The 17,370-nt window shown below is 40.2% G+C and overlaps 2 protein-coding genes across 4 annotated transcripts; both read right to left on the reverse strand.

Moving 5' to 3' along the window:
- Positions 1-1,163: 1,163 nt before the first annotated feature.
- On the reverse strand, positions 1,164-6,479 carry spata4 (spermatogenesis associated 4). Its single transcript, XM_023989717.2, has 6 exons — positions 6,116-6,479; positions 3,694-3,823; positions 3,305-3,423; positions 1,952-2,172; positions 1,658-1,771; positions 1,164-1,557 (listed from the first exon to the last, which is right to left on the reverse strand). The coding sequence occupies exons 1-6, from the start codon at positions 6,214-6,216 to the stop codon at positions 1,463-1,465; spliced, it is 780 nt and encodes a 259-aa protein (XP_023845485.1). The 5' UTR covers positions 6,217-6,479; the 3' UTR covers positions 1,164-1,462.
- A 132-nt stretch (positions 6,480-6,611) lies between these two features.
- asb5a (ankyrin repeat and SOCS box containing 5a) lies at positions 6,612-10,120 on the reverse strand. Of its 3 annotated transcripts, none has more exons than XM_023990165.2 (7): positions 9,988-10,120; positions 9,549-9,628; positions 9,357-9,464; positions 8,970-9,120; positions 8,130-8,264; positions 7,595-7,786; positions 6,612-7,346 (listed from the first exon to the last, which is right to left on the reverse strand). In XM_023990165.2, the coding sequence occupies exons 1-7, from the start codon at positions 10,034-10,036 to the stop codon at positions 7,216-7,218; spliced, it is 846 nt and encodes a 281-aa protein (XP_023845933.1). In that variant the 5' UTR covers positions 10,037-10,120; the 3' UTR covers positions 6,612-7,215. The 3 variants fall into 3 exon arrangements, with proteins under 3 accessions (XP_023845933.1, XP_023845932.1, XP_023845934.1); XM_023990164.2 differs by having other exon boundaries at positions 9,716-10,102; XM_023990166.2 differs by lacking the exon at positions 9,357-9,464 and having other exon boundaries at positions 9,716-10,104.
- Between the last annotated feature and the right edge of the window lie 7,250 nt (positions 10,121-17,370).

The following is a 17,370-nucleotide window of genomic DNA, read 5'->3' on the forward strand; positions in this document are numbered from 1 at the left end:
ACCCGAGCAACTGCCTGTTCACCCCGTTAATAAAATGCAAATGAATTACTTAAAAATCATACAATGTGATTTTCTGGATTTTCTAGATTCCATCTCTCACAGTTGAAGTGTACCTATGATAAAAAATTACAGACCTCTACATGCTTTGTAAGTAGGAAAACCTGCAAAATCGGCAGTGTATCAAAAACTTGTTCTCCCCACTGTGAATGCTGGTGAAATAAGACATTAGGGATCTTTCATCACACAAAAGCTATTGCATTTCCCATCCTTCATTAGCTGAAACTGTATGGAGCCAGTGTAATACGGCAGACAGAGGTGGTAATTAACCATGTCCGATACCTGAAGACTTGTGTTAACTCCCAAAGGAACCTAGGGTTTAGCTCAGCTGGCTAAGACAGTTTTGTGATGTGCAGATGACCTGTGTTCAAACCCAGTCAGTCACAACAAACTAGTCATTATGAACGTGATGTTGAGATGGATGCACCAAGCATATTACCTAACACTGTATAAAGGACCCTACATGAAATGAGGGAATTTACAGGCAGAAGAGATGAGCAGACAATATAATGTCCTATTGTCCATTGTTAGTCACGGCTGTGAATAACTGGAATGTTAACAGACATTTGTGAAAAGCACAGATCTATAATACAGAATGCATTTATCAAAACGACCGTTGATCGTGCTTTGATTTTCAACCTGCCTCGCCCATGACTATAAACCAGACACAGCACCGCCACCTACTGGTAACCCGCTGAAATTGTAATTTTAGAGCAACTACTTATGGTTGAAGTACTGTAACTAATGGACTAGTGAATAACTAGTAAAACAACACCGCTAAGGTAATATCTTGCATGTTAGTCATTGAGAACGGCTGTACTTGTATTCGTTCATAGAGGTACTTTTATTAGAGGAATAAAGGTACTTTTATTAGAGGACTAGAGGTATAGAGGTACTTTTATTAGAGGACTAGAGGTGATAGAGTACTTTTATTAGAGGACTAGAGTAAGAGGTACTTTTATTAGAGGACTAGAGGTATAGAGGTATTTTATTAGAGGACTAGAGTATAGAGGTACTTATTAGAGGACTAGAGGTAATAGAGGTACTTTATTAGACTAGAGGTATAGGAGGTACTTTTATAGAGGACTAGAGGTATAGAGGTACTTTTATTAGAGGACTAGAGGTATAGAGTACTTTTTATTAGAGACTAGAGGTTAAGAGGCCTTTTTATTAGAGGAATAGAGGTATAGAGGTACTTTTATTAGAGAAATCGAGGTATTGAGGTACTTAAATTAGAAGAATAGAGGAAATTTTGTTAGAGGAATAAAGGAATAGAGGAACTTTTATTAGAGGTATAGAGGTACTTATATTACAGAAATAGAGGTATAAAGGTACTTTTATTAGAGGTATCGTATCAGAGGCATCTCTCACAAATACACACCAAACGGCTACATCTCCTGGCCTTTTAAATTGCAATCAGCGAGCGTCTGTCCGTCTGACGCACCTCAATCTCCTTGAAATGGACACTGGCTTTACTCCTAATGGATGGTTCACATGACTCTATAGAAGGGAGGAAAAAGTAAGTGATGAGAAATAAAAGAGATTACAGTGTAGACACTGTAAAACTGGTGGTGGTGAAAAAACTATGTGAATGACTTACTTGCGGTTCCACTTTGTACTGAGGCGTTGCCATCGGAGCTGTCATCTCCGTGGTGAGAAGATGGGGGCAGTCTCACGGCCAGTTCTCCCAACGTGGGCTTCAGGTTGAAGCGCTCTGCCAGAGACAAATGCAGTTTTATTTTTAATATCCCAATTCAATTACATTATTTGTATTTGAATAACAGTAGCATTGAATCACAATCACATGATAGTCCTGTCGAATCCTAACCCTAATGTTACCAGCCTCATGGTCTATCCAAGAACCCCACTCTATCCCGATTGTTGGTGCACTCACTGGGGTTCTGGACTCTCTCGGCCGCCCTCTGCTCCAGGTGCATGTGGATGATGGCCTGCACCTTCCTCTGATTGGTGGAGATGTTGGGCTCGGCTATGACTTCGGTCAGCCGCAGGTTGTTCTTGATGGCCTTGGAGGCTGTGGCCCGAGCTAGCATGGGCAGCTGGTCCTGGTAGTCCCTGTCTGTGAAGTCAATCTCCCTGTCATGGATCCCTTTGATCCTGGACAGTTATACAGTATATCAGTTTTATCAGCTACAGTGCCCTCCATAATTATTGGAACAGTGAAGCATTTCTTCGGCTTTATACTTCGAAAGTTTGGACTTGAAATAAAACAATGACAATGAGGTTAAAGTGCAGACCGGCAGCTTTAATTTCAGAGTATTTTCATCCATATAGGGTGAACAGTTTAGAAATTGCAGCGCTTTTGTACATAGTCCCCCCATTTTAGGGGAGCAAAATTGGKACAAATTCACTTATATGTGTATTAAAGGAGTAAAAAGTTAAGTATTTGGTCCCATATTCATAGCACACAAAGCACTTTATTAATTACATCAAGCTTCTGACTCCACCGACTTCTTAGATGCATTTGCTGTTTGTTTTGGTTGTGTTTCAGATTAGTTTGTGCCCAATAGAAATTATTGGTAAATAATGTAGTGTCATTTTGGAGTCACTTTTATTGTAAATAAGAATAGATTATGTTCCTTAACGTCTACATTAATGTAGATGCTACCATGATTATGGATAATCCTGAATGAATCATGAATAATGATGAGTGAGAAAGTTACAGTTGCACACATTTTTGGGGGGGGTTGATATTTGTGCTTCTATGGAAAATATGAGGAACTGGATCTGGAAAGCAGTAAAAGAAAGCCTGGTTAAACCAGACTGACCACAATGCTCACCAGTGAAACTATTGTAAGTGCAGCAGACAGTCTAGTTTCACAAAGCTAAGAAAGAGAATCGCTTGATGATCAGTTAGCGTCTATGCATTGTATTTATTTTAGCCAGGATACTCAGTAACAATTGGAAAACAGACAACCCATTGTCTCGCTCTCTTGATAAAGCCTATTGTAATCCTAATGTATTGATGAAAAGGAGAGGGTTTGAATTGGTTGAGCATGCTAGGGCTCCCGAGTGGCGCAGCGGTCTAAGGCACTGCATCTCAGTGCTAGCGTCACTACAGACCCTGGTTCGATTCCAGGCTGTATCATAACCAGCCGTGATTGGGARTCCCATGGGGTGGTGCACAATTGGCCCAGCGTCATCCGGGTTAGGGTTTGGCCTGGGTATGCCATCATTGTAAATAACAATTTGTTTTTAACTGACTTGCCTAGTTAAATATATGTCTCACCTCCTGTTAGTTAAGATGGTGTAAATCTCTTGCACTAGAAGCTCCGCTGCTCCTGGTTTGCAGTGGATGGTCCCGTCCAGAACTTCCTTTTGCAGATGGATGTTCTGTTTCACTAGAAACTGATAAGACAGTAGAAATGGATTCTCCATTATTCAACATGACAAACAAAAGAAAAGACAGGATGTCTGGAGTATAGAAAGACAACCTTCTCACAGAAAAAAACTGCAAGTGGACATAGGATTATACTCACCAGTTTATTTGTACTCATACACCTACTATTTTGTTACTGTCCGTTAGTCTTGGTTCCAGTCTGTTTAGCTAAGGAGTGTAATGTGATAACTGAACAGAGACAACAACAAGGCTACCTGGCCATACCCTCCAACTCTTACCCTCTCCATTTGGGCCCAGTTGCCCTGTTTGGTTGGAAGTGATGTCCCATTGTTGTAGGAGTGCATGGGGAAGTCTTCATGATAATACCAGGAGAACATCTCTGCCACAAGGTAGCCATTGGAGAAATCCCTGGTGAAGGGAAAATGTGACTCCATAACATAGGGGAGAGTGGGATAAGTTGAGCCATTTTTTATATTCATTACACTGCATTCAGAAATAATTCAGACTACTTCCTTTTTCCCCCACATTATTTACGCTACAGCTTTATTCTAAAATTGATTAAATTAATGTTTTTCCTCATCAATCTACACACAATACCCCATAATGACAAAGCAAAAACAGGTTTTTAGATTTATATTTTTTATTATTTTACAGAAATACCTTATTTACATAAGTAGTCAGACCCTTTGCTATGAGATACAAAATTGAGCTCCAGTTTATCCTGTTTCCATTGATCATCCTTGAGATGTTTCTACAACTTGATTGGAGTYCACCTGTGGTAAATTCAATTGATAGGACATGATTTGGAAAGGCACACCTGTCTATATAAGGTCCCACAGTTGACAGTGCATGTCAGAGCAAAAAACTAAGCCATGAGGTCAAAGAAATTGTCCATAGATCTGGGGAAGGGTACCAAAACATTTCTGCAGCATTGAAGGTCACCAAGAACACAGTGGCTCCATAATTCTTAAATGGAAGAAGTTTGGAATCACTAAGACTCTTCTTTGAGCTGGCTGCCCGGCCAAACTGAGCAATCGGGGGAGAAGGGCCTTGGTCAGGGAGGTGACCAAGAACCAGATGGGAGAACCTTCCAGAAGGACAACCATCTCTGCAGCACTCCACCAATCAGGTCTTTATGGTAGAGTGGCCAGACGGAAGCCACTCTTCAGTAAAAGGCACATGACAGCCCGCTTGGAGTTTGCCTAAAGGCACCTAAAGACTCAGACCATGAGAAACAAGATTCTCTGGTCTGATGAAACCAAGAATGAACTATTTTGCCTCAATACCAAATATAACGTCTAGAGGAAACGTGGCACCATCCCTACGGTGAAGCATGGTGGTGGCAGCATCATGCTGTGGGGATGTTTTTCAGCGGCAGGAATTGGGAGACAAGTCAGGATCGAGGAATGATGAACGAGGCTGAAGTCCTGAGCTCTCTGGGGCAGGTTTTCATAAAGGCTCTCTCTGTACTTTGACTGGGGTGAAGGTTCACCTTCCAACAGGACAATGACCCTAAGCACACAGCCAAGACAACGCAGGAGTGGCTTCGGKACAAGTATCTGAATGTCTTTGAATGTCCCAGCCAGAGCCCGGACTTGAACCCAATCGAACATCTCTGGAGAGACCTGAAAATAGCTGTGCAGTGACGCTCTCCATCCAACCTGACAGAGCTTGAGAGGATCTGCGGAGAAGAATGGGAGAAACTCCCCAAATACAGGTGTGCCAAGCTGGTAGCGTCATACCCAAGAAGACTTAAGGCTGTAATGGCTGCCAAAGGTGCTTCAATCAAGTACTGAGTAAAGGGTCTGAATCCTTATGTAAATGGAGCTAAAAAAAGATATACATAAATGTAGATTGATGAGAAATGTTTTTTAATCCATTGTAAAATCAGGCTAACATAACATGTGGAAAAAGTCAAGGGGTCTAAATACTTTCTGAATGCACTGTATATTCATTATGGAAATAATCAGAATTCCTGTAAACATTMGTTTTGAAAACATTGCTTATCCAAAAAAAAGTGGTGTCTTGGCACAACTTATCCTCGGTATGGGGTATGTTGAGCCCCTGTACAGGGTAAATTAAGCTGCCTACACATTTCTGTACTGAATGGAATATTACCACTACTTTTTTGAAACCATGTCTATTTTTATTTCCCAAACACAATAACAATCGCTTTTTTGTCTTTTGATCATTTAAAGCATCTTTTAACACATGCTTTGTTTTTTTACCTCATGCCTTGCTTTATGCCTGGGAAGAAAACACTTCAATTTGTTCAACTTTACATTTGGATCAATTTACCACATAGCCATTGGCTCAACTTACTCCAATGCAAAAATATTGACTATAGCCAACATAACTACAACATGCACTTTCAAGCTAGGTGTAGAACGTCATATTAAAGCTTATAGAGACCCCCAATAGAATAATCTTAAAATGATCTACTTTGGTTTAGATACAAGCATCATGAAACCGCTAACCTAATAAAAAATACATTTGTTTACATAACTTGCTTCCCACTTTTTCCATKTGGTTTATTCCTTCACAGACTACGTGAAAATTGACACTTCCTAAATATTTGGTCGAATTATATATTTTGTGTATGGTTTCCTTGAAACAAAGGTAGCTCAATTTACCCGAATGTCCCCTTAACGCTTACTTGGTTAGATAGCCATGCTTTGCAATTTGCTAATGTACACTCACCTGCGCATATTCTTCGGAGAAAATGACAAATCCAGGCTTTGGAGCCACTTCAGAACTTCTCGTGGAAGTCCTGTCTTTTTGGGAGGCTGTGCATAAGCCATTGTCAGCTGTAATTTTAATTCAGCTAGCGTCTATGAACCAGCCACACACGCTTACAAAATGACACGATAAAATAAGTTACTGTTGGTCTACCTTTTCTGGTTCAGTATTTCRTTAAGTTGTTTCTATATAATAGTGTGTCTTATAGAACATTTGTAGTAAACGAACTAGCTAAGCTAACCAGTTTACTAGCCCATATGGCACATTTGACATGTTTATCAACAGTTCCATAGCAACGGCCTTACTTCTTCTTTCTCCTGGAAAGGTGAATGTATCGCGGGAAGGTACATTGTTGCCACCCACTGGAAATAGAAAATGTTGCGCACACTGAAGAAAGCTGCTTGCCTTCGAAAGACTTGCAAAAACGTGGAATTCAAAACGTTTTAATAAGATAATAGCAAGCAGCTCAGACAATAAGATCACACATAATAAAACACATCAAGCAAGCAAGTTTATATCTATATTTTTTGAGGACATGAATGTATGAGTGAAGTGTTCTCAATGATAATGGTAAGGATTTTGGTGAATTTCAAGTTTTGCAGATGCACAAGTCTAATCTAAAATACATAACAAGGTGATAAACCATGTTAATATAACAATCCAAATTACATGTATTTTACATATATGAAAGCACTTTAAATTGTGTTATTGTATGAGCATATGAGCCAGCCACAGATTAATTTATAACCTGCTGCAATATATTGATGAGGAACACATTTTTTAAGTGCCTTTAAACAGTCCAGCTCTGGATTTAAATGAAACTCTCCCTTGAAAATGTTCATAGCAAACCATGATTGCTGGTCATTGCTCCAACCCCAAATTTTAGCAGTTTCTTGTGAACCATACTAAAATCAGGTATAGGCTAAATCAAGTATGTATTTCATTGCTTCAAGTGCAAGTAGTGCTCCTTCTATCCTTGCAGGCTGTTGAGTTCACATGAATGACTGACACCAGGAAGATGCCACCACCACCACAGCCTTTGAGATTGTGAAGTTCTATGCTCAWCATCTGTACTGGAGGTAGTTCCTGAGGGGGTTGGGAAGGGGAAGATCGTTGATGAGGTGAAACCTGTCACGGCCCACACGGTCACGGATACACTGTCGACACAGCTGACTTAATGGTTGGGGCGTGGCTGCAGAAAGGTGGAAGGGAGAAGGGAAAACATATCATGCTATTCAACCAAATCCACTACAGCCCGGCTAGTTTGCTATTGCTTGAACAAGTGATATTCTATTCTATTCCAGACAATGATGGTTTAGTTTTAAACATATAATGGACAGCTAGTTTGACTTGGGTAATAAACCAATAACACTACGATACTTTGGCTATAGGAATTCACTGATTTCTAAGGATGACTGTGAATAGGCCTATAGAACTTACCCTCATAGACCAGTAGAAACTGCTCTGTCAGGCTGCTTGGGGGAGCAGCCTCCACAGGTCTCTGGAACTCGATGTTCCTGGCATGGATATCTGCCCCAAAGTCCAACAACAGCTTAACAATGGCAGTGCAGTCCTTCTCAGCGGCAGCGTGTAAGGGAGASTCCATATATCTACCTTTCTGTACATTTGCTCCTGTGTGGAGGCGTAAACCAAGGTATGGATATAACACACATTTAATAGTCCTATGTCATTCAGTTACAGGAAAGAAGTACTTTATCGATGTCATAACATGATGGATTTAGACTTATCCAGGTGGGTTAAACATATTAGTGGTGTAGAAATGGGCATTTGCTCTGAGCTATCCCACCAAGACCAAGCTACTACAGCATTAGTGGTGGATGTGGCCATAGTGAGAGTGCTATACAGGTACAATACATTTCACCACTTGGGGAGACAGTAATAATCTTACCACTAGTTCTCCTCTCATCATACCTGGCTATGGTGATTTGGCAGAGCAGATGTACATGTGCCTCACCTTCCCTCAGCAGCCTCTGGACACACTCTATCTCCTGAGAGACACAGGCGGTGTAGAGGGGCGTTCCCAGGTGAGGAATGTCAAAGTCCACGTYGGCTCCCCATCTGATTAGAGTCTCCACACACCCACTGCTGCCTACCGACCGTAGGCACATACATGGAAGTCATTACTGTCAGCTTTCCAATTACTGCGGTGGGCGTTTTAGCTAATTATTTCTGTACCCGGAATATGAGGATTACTCTAAGCATCATGGGACATACTCTGACTTGAATTATGTTTGTGTATCTCAAACTGTACTCTGATTTGTGATATTTTGATTCAGATTTTTAAGTTTTATGTATTTGCCTCAATCCCAAGTTAGCATACAGCCCAAATGGTCAGTGAAGTACACTTCAAGGTTCATACCAATGATGTATATAAACCATAGATTGCTGATGCTAAGTATTAGCCAATGAGAGGCTTTAAATCCACCGGCCGCCATATTGGTACACCTCATAGGAATAAATGGAATTCAACAGTATTTCAATTAAATGTTTCAAGGACAAGATAACATGTATTTAAGTATTTCTTTTGTAGTGGGGACAGTAACATTAGTACTCACAAAAAAAAAAAATGTTTATATATATTTTTCAAATATATATATATATGTTTAGCTCACATAATATAATTTAAAAGTATGCATTAAGTGTCTGTAATAGAATAAACTAATTTAGACATTAATAAATGCATTGGCTTCAATACAGCAGCCCTTGTCATTCATCCAGTGTTTATATACATCATTGGGTTCATACTAGATKAATTAAGATAAGGATGTTGGAGTGATAAGGGTACTGAGCATACCTTTACTGCTGGCTTGGTGAATGGGCGAGGGCTGAAATACCAGAGCCTGGGGTTTGGCCCCGTTCTCCAGGAGGACCTCTGCACATGATACACTGCCCACTGAGCACGCGTTGAAAAGAGGAGTCACCCCATCAATGGTGGTGATGTTCACCTGCACAGAGTCTCATGTTAACTCTGACCGCTCAGCTGAATAACACAGCACCATTTTGGGGCAGAGAAAAAATAACAAATAACAGAGAACAAGATGTATTTTACAAAAGCTTATTAAACCATTTCTTACATTTATTATTTAGTACAAATTATTATTGCCTCATGTWAAAAAAAAGAAARRAAAAARAAAGAAAGAAGGTATTCTTGATTATTAACGGATCTTCTCCATTGACTCACATTGGCTCCTGCAGCGATCAGAGCTCTGGCACATGCTACATGGTCTCCAAGGCAGGTCTCGTGCAGAGGACTCACATGGTCTATAGTGACTACATTTACATTGTGGCCCTGTGGGAGCAGCAGAACACCACCATAGTACATTGCAGAAGGTAAGCAGTGGGTGCACACTGAATTGGATTAGCTTTGGCTCACCTGTAAAATGAGATTCCTCAGAGCTAAGAGACGACCTTGGCATGCAGCATCATGTAAGGGTGAGCGGTCTGCCCAGGACCCTGCAGCAAACACAAATGCTTGTCACCCACAACAGCTCACCGTCTCACAGTTTTGATGAATGATTCCATTTCACAGGGCACACACACCTGGGTCAATATCCAGAATAGCACCAGATGCGTTCCAGACTGCATCATCATTGTTACCTTTCTCCATATCACTGATCTATGACACTATTGAAACTTCTATTCTATTTCACGTCATATAAAGTAGTGTACTAAGGATCCATGTAGTCCAATTGAGGGTGAGCCAATTGGCAATAGCCGTCAAATCTATTTTCTCTTGAACTAGCCTAACCTACTTGATGTAAATCAGAAACAAAACATGTTCTGGGAAAACTAGTGTGAACTACATCACTGACCTTTAATAACGCACAACAAGATTTGATTTTGTGTTGCTGTTTGTTGCATTGGTGCTCCCTTTCCATGCGCCAAGCATGTTGGCACACTGTCTGTCACTGACACTGGGAAGCTTAAGTGCTGTTTTGGTCTGCAAGTCTGCCTACAGACCACAGTCAGTCAGGAATGAAAACTAGGGCAAGGGGGGTGGGCCGTTCTATTAATAGTTTAGGGTAGAAATGAGCCTGACTGGTATGTACCGTATACACAGTTATGTTTCAGCTACTTTGCATGTTCAGGTCAACAAAGTGAGTATATGCATTGTTCACAGTAGCCAAATTATAAATAATCATTATTCTGATTTTTTTTTAATTGTGACAATAGACTAATACAGTAGAGAGATGTGGGTACTCACTGTGTCCTTGACCAAAATCATAGAACTCTGCAGATATCCTGGCCACCTCCTCTGATGATGTAAAAGTAGGAGAGGCAGTTGAGGCTTATCTTGATCAAGAGCTTGAAGCAGAACAGAGCCAGTATGGTGAGGTAAACATTGGAATAATGGAGCAAGGAGGGGATCATATGCCTGTCTCAAGTGGTCCTCACTGAACTTCTGTGCCTGTGTTAAAATAGTTTAATTCTCATTGTTGTGTAGTGGAGTGTCATTTCAATTATGGAAGTTTCAGCACAGTCACTATCATCCTGTAACCAGTGTCCACTACTGGTTCCAAGGCATGTTAGGTGCTAAATTCAACTAGTAAATCAGAGCATTGTCCTCTCAAGTGGTCCTCACTGAACTTCTGTGCCTGTGTTAAAATAGTTTAATTCTCATTGTTGTGTAGTGGAGTGTCATTTCAATTATGGAAGTTTCAGCACAGTCACTATCATCCTGTAACCAGTGTCCACTACTGGTTCCAAGGCATGTTAGGTGCTAAATTAAACTAGTAAATCAGAGCATTGTCCAGAATCAAGTTACAAGGAAGGAAGGAAGGGAGATACTTAGTCAGTTACACCATTGAATGCATTCAACCACAACAAGTCTTCCGCATTTAACCCAACCCCTGTGAGTGCACTTTTAATCCAGGAACAAGGAAAATGCCCACAATAAGGTGAAGTTTCCAACTGTATATGAATAAGACAAAGTGCCCATTTCAGCATCTCTTACCTATTAAAACATTATTGATACAAAGGAGTGAGAGTTGGTTAAAGGCATGGCTGGGTAGTATCATAAATGTTGTAGGTTAAATGCAGCAGAGAGCAGTATAGTTCCACTATTCATTGGGAAGGTGGGAGATTTTGCCAGTATTTCATTTCATTCTCTTAAGTTATTTTCAGCCTGGCTGAATCAACCATATTGTCCAACAACAACCAACAAATTACCATCAAACAGCACCTTATAATGTTTTGATTTACCTTGTTTTCTGCAATGTTAGTTTGGACATGATTCTTTATCAAAATAGCTTTCCTAGTATTAGCCCATCTGCCATCGTTTGTCATCAATCGACATAAGGAATAATAGTGCCATCTGGCGGCAGTAGAACAATCCTAGTATTTGAATTCACACGTATTCCCAGGGGCTCAAGGGTGGGCAAACATTTCTTGGATGTGGAAGGTTCAAACAAAAGACAGGACAACAAACTCTGTGTTTAAACTTTCAAGCTTTAACCAAGCCAATTTCAACTTTATATGGAAAAATAAACATAATTATTTAAGAAAATTAGATATTGTAAAGTCTACTGAGGAAGGTGGACTGAATGCAATTGACTTTGATCCAATTAATTGATACACCATCCACAGTGTAATTAATAACTTCACCATGGTCAAAGGGATATTCAATATCTGCTTTTTTTTACCCATCTACCAATAGGTTCCCTTCTTTGCGAGGCATTGGAAAACCTCCCTGGTCTTTGTGATTGAATCTGTGTTTGATATTCACTGCTTGACTGAGGGACCTTACAGATAATTGTATGTGAGGGGTAAAGAGATAAGGTAGTCGTTCCTAAATCATGTTAAACACTATTATTGAACACATAGTGAGTCCATGCAACTTATTATGTGACTTGATAAGCACATTTTTACTCCTGAACTTATTTAGGCTTGTCATAACAAAGGGGATGAATACTTACTGACTCAAGACATTTCAGCTTTTCATTTTGAAATAATTTGTTAAAATGTCCACTTTGACATGGGGTATTTATTGTGTGTAGGCCGGTGACAAAAAAAAATCTMAATTTAATCAAAATGTGAAAAAAGTWAAGGGGTGTGAATACTTGCTGAAGGCACTGCATCTGGTCTACCAACATTTAAAGGATGATTGTGGCAATGTTCTATTGTATAACAATTTAATTCAAAGTATTATCTTGTTTGCACCAACAGGCAATACTCTACAGTAGTTAAGGCAATTCCACAAGCAATGCTTTTTTTAATCAAAGGAATGTTGACATATTCTACTGCAGTACCACAGATGTTTTCATTGTTTAAATATGGATGTCAATTCTTAGATTTAAAAAAAATGCAACATCAAATTCTTAATAAATTTGATTACTTCTGTGTTTCMTTTCACCTTTGAAAAGGAAATATTTGTTACAAGATTTCATTAGGATTTCTATAGTCATAATAAGAACCAGATACCTTTATTTTCCTTTATCACCATAAGAAGTTAATGAAAACCTTTATGGGATGCTTTTCAATATTGGATTACAGATAATGATCTWTCATTTATAATTATGTGATATTTTTTTGCTTCCTAATGGATGACAGTARTGTTGCATTTATGTACAATAATTCTTACAGAAATGTAGTTTCTTAAAAACTATATATATATATATAAACTCAGCAAAAAAAAGAAACGTCCCTTTTTCAGGATTCTTTCAAAGATAATTAGTAAAAATCCAAATAACTTCACAGATCTTCATTGTAAAGGGTGTAAACATAGTTTCCTATGCTTGTTCAATGAACCATAAACAATTAATGAACATGCACCTGTGGAACGGTTGTTAAGACACTAACAGCTTATAGACGGTAGGCAATTAAGGTCACAGTTATGAAAAATTWAAAAGGCCTTTCTACTGACTCTGAATAACACCAAAAGAAAGATGCCCAGGGTCCCTGCTCATCTGCGTGGACGTGCCTTAGGCATGCTGCAAGGAGGCATGAGAACTGCAGATGTTGCCAGGGCAATAAATTGCAATGTCCGTACTGTGAGACGCCTAAGACAGCCCTACAGGGAGACAGGACGGACAGCTGATCGTCCTTGCAGTGGCAGACCACGTGTACCAACACCTGCACAGGATCGGTACATCCGAACATCACACCTGTGGGACAGGTACAGGATGGCAACAACAACTGCCCGAGTTACACCAGGAACGCGCAATCCCTCTATCAGTGCTCAGACTGTCCGCAATAGGCTGAGAGAGGCTGAACTGAGGGCTTGTAGGCCTGATGTAAGGCAGGTCCTCATCAGACATCACCGGCAACAACGTTGCCTATGAGCACAAACCCACCGTCGCTGGACCAGACAGGACTGGCAAAAAGTGCTCTTCACTGACGAGTCATAGTTTTGTCTCACCAGGGGTGATGGTCGGATTTGCGTTTATTGTCGAAGGAATGAGCGTTACATTGAGGCCTGTACTCTGGAGCGGGATCCATTTGGAGGTGGAGGGTCCGTCATGGTCTGGGGTGGTGTGTCACAKMATCATCGGACTGAGCTTGTTGTCATTGCAGGCAATCTCAACACTGTGCGTTACAGGGAAACATCCTCCTCCCTCATGTGGTGCCCTTCCTGCAGGCTCATCCTGACGTGACCCTTCAGCATGACAACGCCACCAGCCATAATGCTCGTTCTGTGCATGATTTCCCGCAAGACAGGAATATCAGTGTTCTACCATGGCCAGTGAAGAGCCCGGATCTCAATCTCATTGAGCACGTCTGGGACCTGTTGGATCGGAGGCTGAGGACTAGTGCCATTCCCCCCAGAAATGTCCGGGAACTTGCAGGTGCTTTGGTGGAAGAGTGGGGTAACATCTCACAGCAAGAACTGGCAAATCTGGTGCAGTCCATGAGGAGGAAATGCACTGCAGTACGTAATGCAGCTGGTGGCCAGATACACCAGATACTGACTGTTACTTTTGATTTTGACCCCCCTTCTGTTCAGGGACACATTATTCCATTTCTGTTAGTCACATGTCTGTGGAACTTGTTCCGTTTATGTCTCAGTTGTTGAATCTTGTTATGTTCATACAAATAATTACACATGTTAAGTTTGCTGAAAATATATGCACTTGACAGTGAGAGGGTGTTTATTTTTTTCCTGCATTTATATTTATAGTACCAGTCAAAAGTTTGGACACACCTACTCATTCAAGGGTTTTGTTTTTCTTTATTTTTACTATTTTCTACATTGTAGAATAATAGTGAAGACATCAAAACTATGAAATAACACATATGGAATCATGTAGTTACCATAAAAGTGTTGAATAAAATCTAAATATATTTGATATTCGTCAAAGTWGCCACACTTTGCCTTGATCACAGCTTTGCACACTCTTGGCATTCTCTCAACCAGCTTCACCTGGAATGCTTTTCCAACAGTCTTGAAGGACTTCCCACATATGCTGAGCACTTGTTTGCTATTTATCCTTCACCCTGCGGTCCAACTCATCCAAAACCATCTCAATTGGGTTGAGGTTGAGTTATTGTGGAGGCCAGGTCATCTGATGCAGCACTCCATCACTCTCCTTATTGGTCAAATAGCCCTTACACATCCTGGAAATGTGTTGGGTCATTGTCCTGTTGAAAAACAGGTCAGAGGGGATGGTGTATCACTGCAGAATGCTGTGGTAGCCATGCTGGTTAAGTGTGCCTTGAATTCTAAATAAATCACTGACAGTGTCACCAGCAAAGCACCCCCACACCATAACACCTCCTACTCCATGCTACACGGTGGGAACCACACATGCAGAGATGATCCGTTCACCTACTCTGCGTCTCGCAAAGACACGGTGGTTGGAACCAAAAATCTCCAATTTGGATTCATCAGACCAAAGGACAGATTTCCACCTGTCTAATGTCCATTGCACGTGTTTCTTGGCCCAAGCAAGTCTCTTCTTCTTATTGGTGTCCTTTAGTAGTGGTTTATTTKCAGCAATTCGACCATGAAGGCCTGATTCACGCAGTCTCCTCTGAACAGTTGATGTTGAGATGTGTCTGTTACTTGAACTCTGTGATGCATTTATCTGGGCTGCAATTTGTGAGACGGATAACTTTAATGAACTTATCTTCTGCAGCAGAGGTAACTCTGGGTCTTCCTTTCTTGTGGCGGTCCTCATGAGAGCCAGTTTCATCATAGCACTTGATGGTTTTTGCGACTGCACTTGAAGAAACTTTCAAAGTTCTTGAAATGTTCCGTATTGACTGACCTTCATGTCTTAAAGTAATGATTGACTGTCGTTTCTCTTTAATTATTTGAGCTGTTCTTGCCATAATATGAACTCGGTCTTTTACCAAATAAGGCTATATTCTGTATACCACCCAACCTTGTCCCAACACAACTGATTGGCTCAAATGCATTAAGAAGGAAAGAAATTCCACAAATTAATTAAGGATCTCTACAGACGGGTGTCCCACCCTCGCGACGGTTGAGCTAATGTGCGCTAATGTGATTAGCATGACGTTGTAAATAACAGAACATTTCCCAGGACATAGACATATCTGATATTGGCAGAAAGCTTACATTATTTTTAATCTAACTGCACTGTTCAATTTACAGTAGCTATTATAGTGAAATAATACCATGCTATTGTTTGAGGAGAGTGCACAGTTATGAACTWGAAAAGTTATTAATAAACCAATTAGGCACATTTGGGCAGTCTTGATACAACATTTTAAACAGAAATGCAATGTTTCATTGGATCAGTCTACAATACTGCTGCCATCTAGTGGCCAAAATCTAAATTTCGCCTGGGCTGGAATAATACATTATGGCCTTTCTCTTGCATTTYGAAGATGATGGTACAAAAATAAATACAAAAAAGTTTGGTTTTTCTTTGTATTATGTTTTACCATATCGAATGTGTTATATTCTCCTACATTCATTTCACATTTCCACAAAATTCAAAGWGTTTCCTTTCAAATGGTATCAAGAATATGCATACCCTTGCGTCAGGTCCTGAGCTACAGGCAGTTAGATTTGGGTATGTCATTTTAGGAGAAAATTGGAGAAAAAAAAGGCGGATCCTTATTAACTTTTAACAAGGCACACCTGTTAATTGAAATGCATTCCAGGTGACTACCTCATGAAGCTGGTTGAGAGATATATTCATGCGTTTTCTAGTTGCTTGTTCTGTTTATTGAATCAAGTGTTTTTTTGTATGTAAAATGTTCCTATTTGATTGTGAAAAATTCTGAATAAAAAATTTATAATTTCAAGCTAAGAATTAAATATTTTGGTAGTCAAGTTATTGAAAGACAYACCTGTTTTTCCTTTTAAGTTTTCGCTGGCAAAGACATTACTCTCTRCTACAAGCTACAGTACATCAAGCTACATCAATGACTGGATGAATCCCATGCATCTCATAGGACGTCCAGGAATGTACAATGTATGTGCACATTTAAACAAAGATTTTTATAACTAACCCAAGATTGACCAGAGCATGTCATTTCCAGTGGTCTACAAAATACAGTCCACTCTGTTTGTTACARAATCTATTTTTGGAAACACAAAACTRTATGGAGATCAAATTTGCTGATAGTTGGCCTAAATCATCTCGCTCCGTCTTCTCCCTCTTCCGGTTACTGGGCTTCCTCTCAACACCATATTTGGTAGTGAGTGGAAACACCAACCGGATGCTTCATACTTATACATCCGGTGACATGTCTGGCTCATTGTGCTATCTGTGATTGAAATCTTATTCTTCTTCTTCTATGGTATTATGGCGGTCCGCAAACAAACGTTAAATGATAACGTAAAAGGTGTTTGCCGCCACCTACTGGATGGGGTGGAAATTGAGTAACTTTAATGCACGTTTTAATCATGTGACCATGTTAAAATTCAATGTCAAAAAGCTGGGCATTGTAGCATTTATTGCAATGGCATAAACTGCACCGCACAAATTGAAATCATTACGAGTGCAGCGGAACGCTTTTTGGGAGTCAGTGAGTTTACAGTTAGGCATTGAAAGAAATCCTGTCAAAGAATGTTCCTCCCTCACAGGCCCCTGAGCCTGTGTAAGTATGTGACTGAAGGAGTGGGGTGGGTTTTAATATGTCGGTTTTTGTATTTTGTATGTCGGTTTTTCTACAAATGATATTTTTTTCTTTCGTTTACCACCCGTACAGTAGGTGGCGGCATGCACCTCTAACCCTTGTTTTACAACCGCATTCATACCATAGATGAAGGAGATGAACCC

Source organism: Salvelinus sp. IW2-2015, linkage group LG6.2 (genome assembly GCF_002910315.2).
Source record: "Salvelinus sp. IW2-2015 linkage group LG6.2, ASM291031v2, whole genome shotgun sequence".
Taxonomy (NCBI): Eukaryota; Metazoa; Chordata; class Actinopteri; order Salmoniformes; family Salmonidae; genus Salvelinus; species Salvelinus sp. IW2-2015.

Coding starts and splice junctions, on each gene's coding strand:
- spata4 (XM_023989717.2), bottom strand. CDS start 6,216: ATGGCTTATGCACAGCCTCCCAAAAAGACAGGACTTCCACGAGAAGTT. Junction 3,824..6,115: donor TCTCCGAAGAATATGCGCAG/GTGAGTGTACAT, acceptor TCCCTTCACCAG/GGATTTCTCCAATGGCTACC. Junction 2,173..3,304: donor ACCATCTTAACTAACAGGAG/GTGAGACATATA, acceptor ATAACTGTCCAG/GATCAAAGGGATCCATGACA.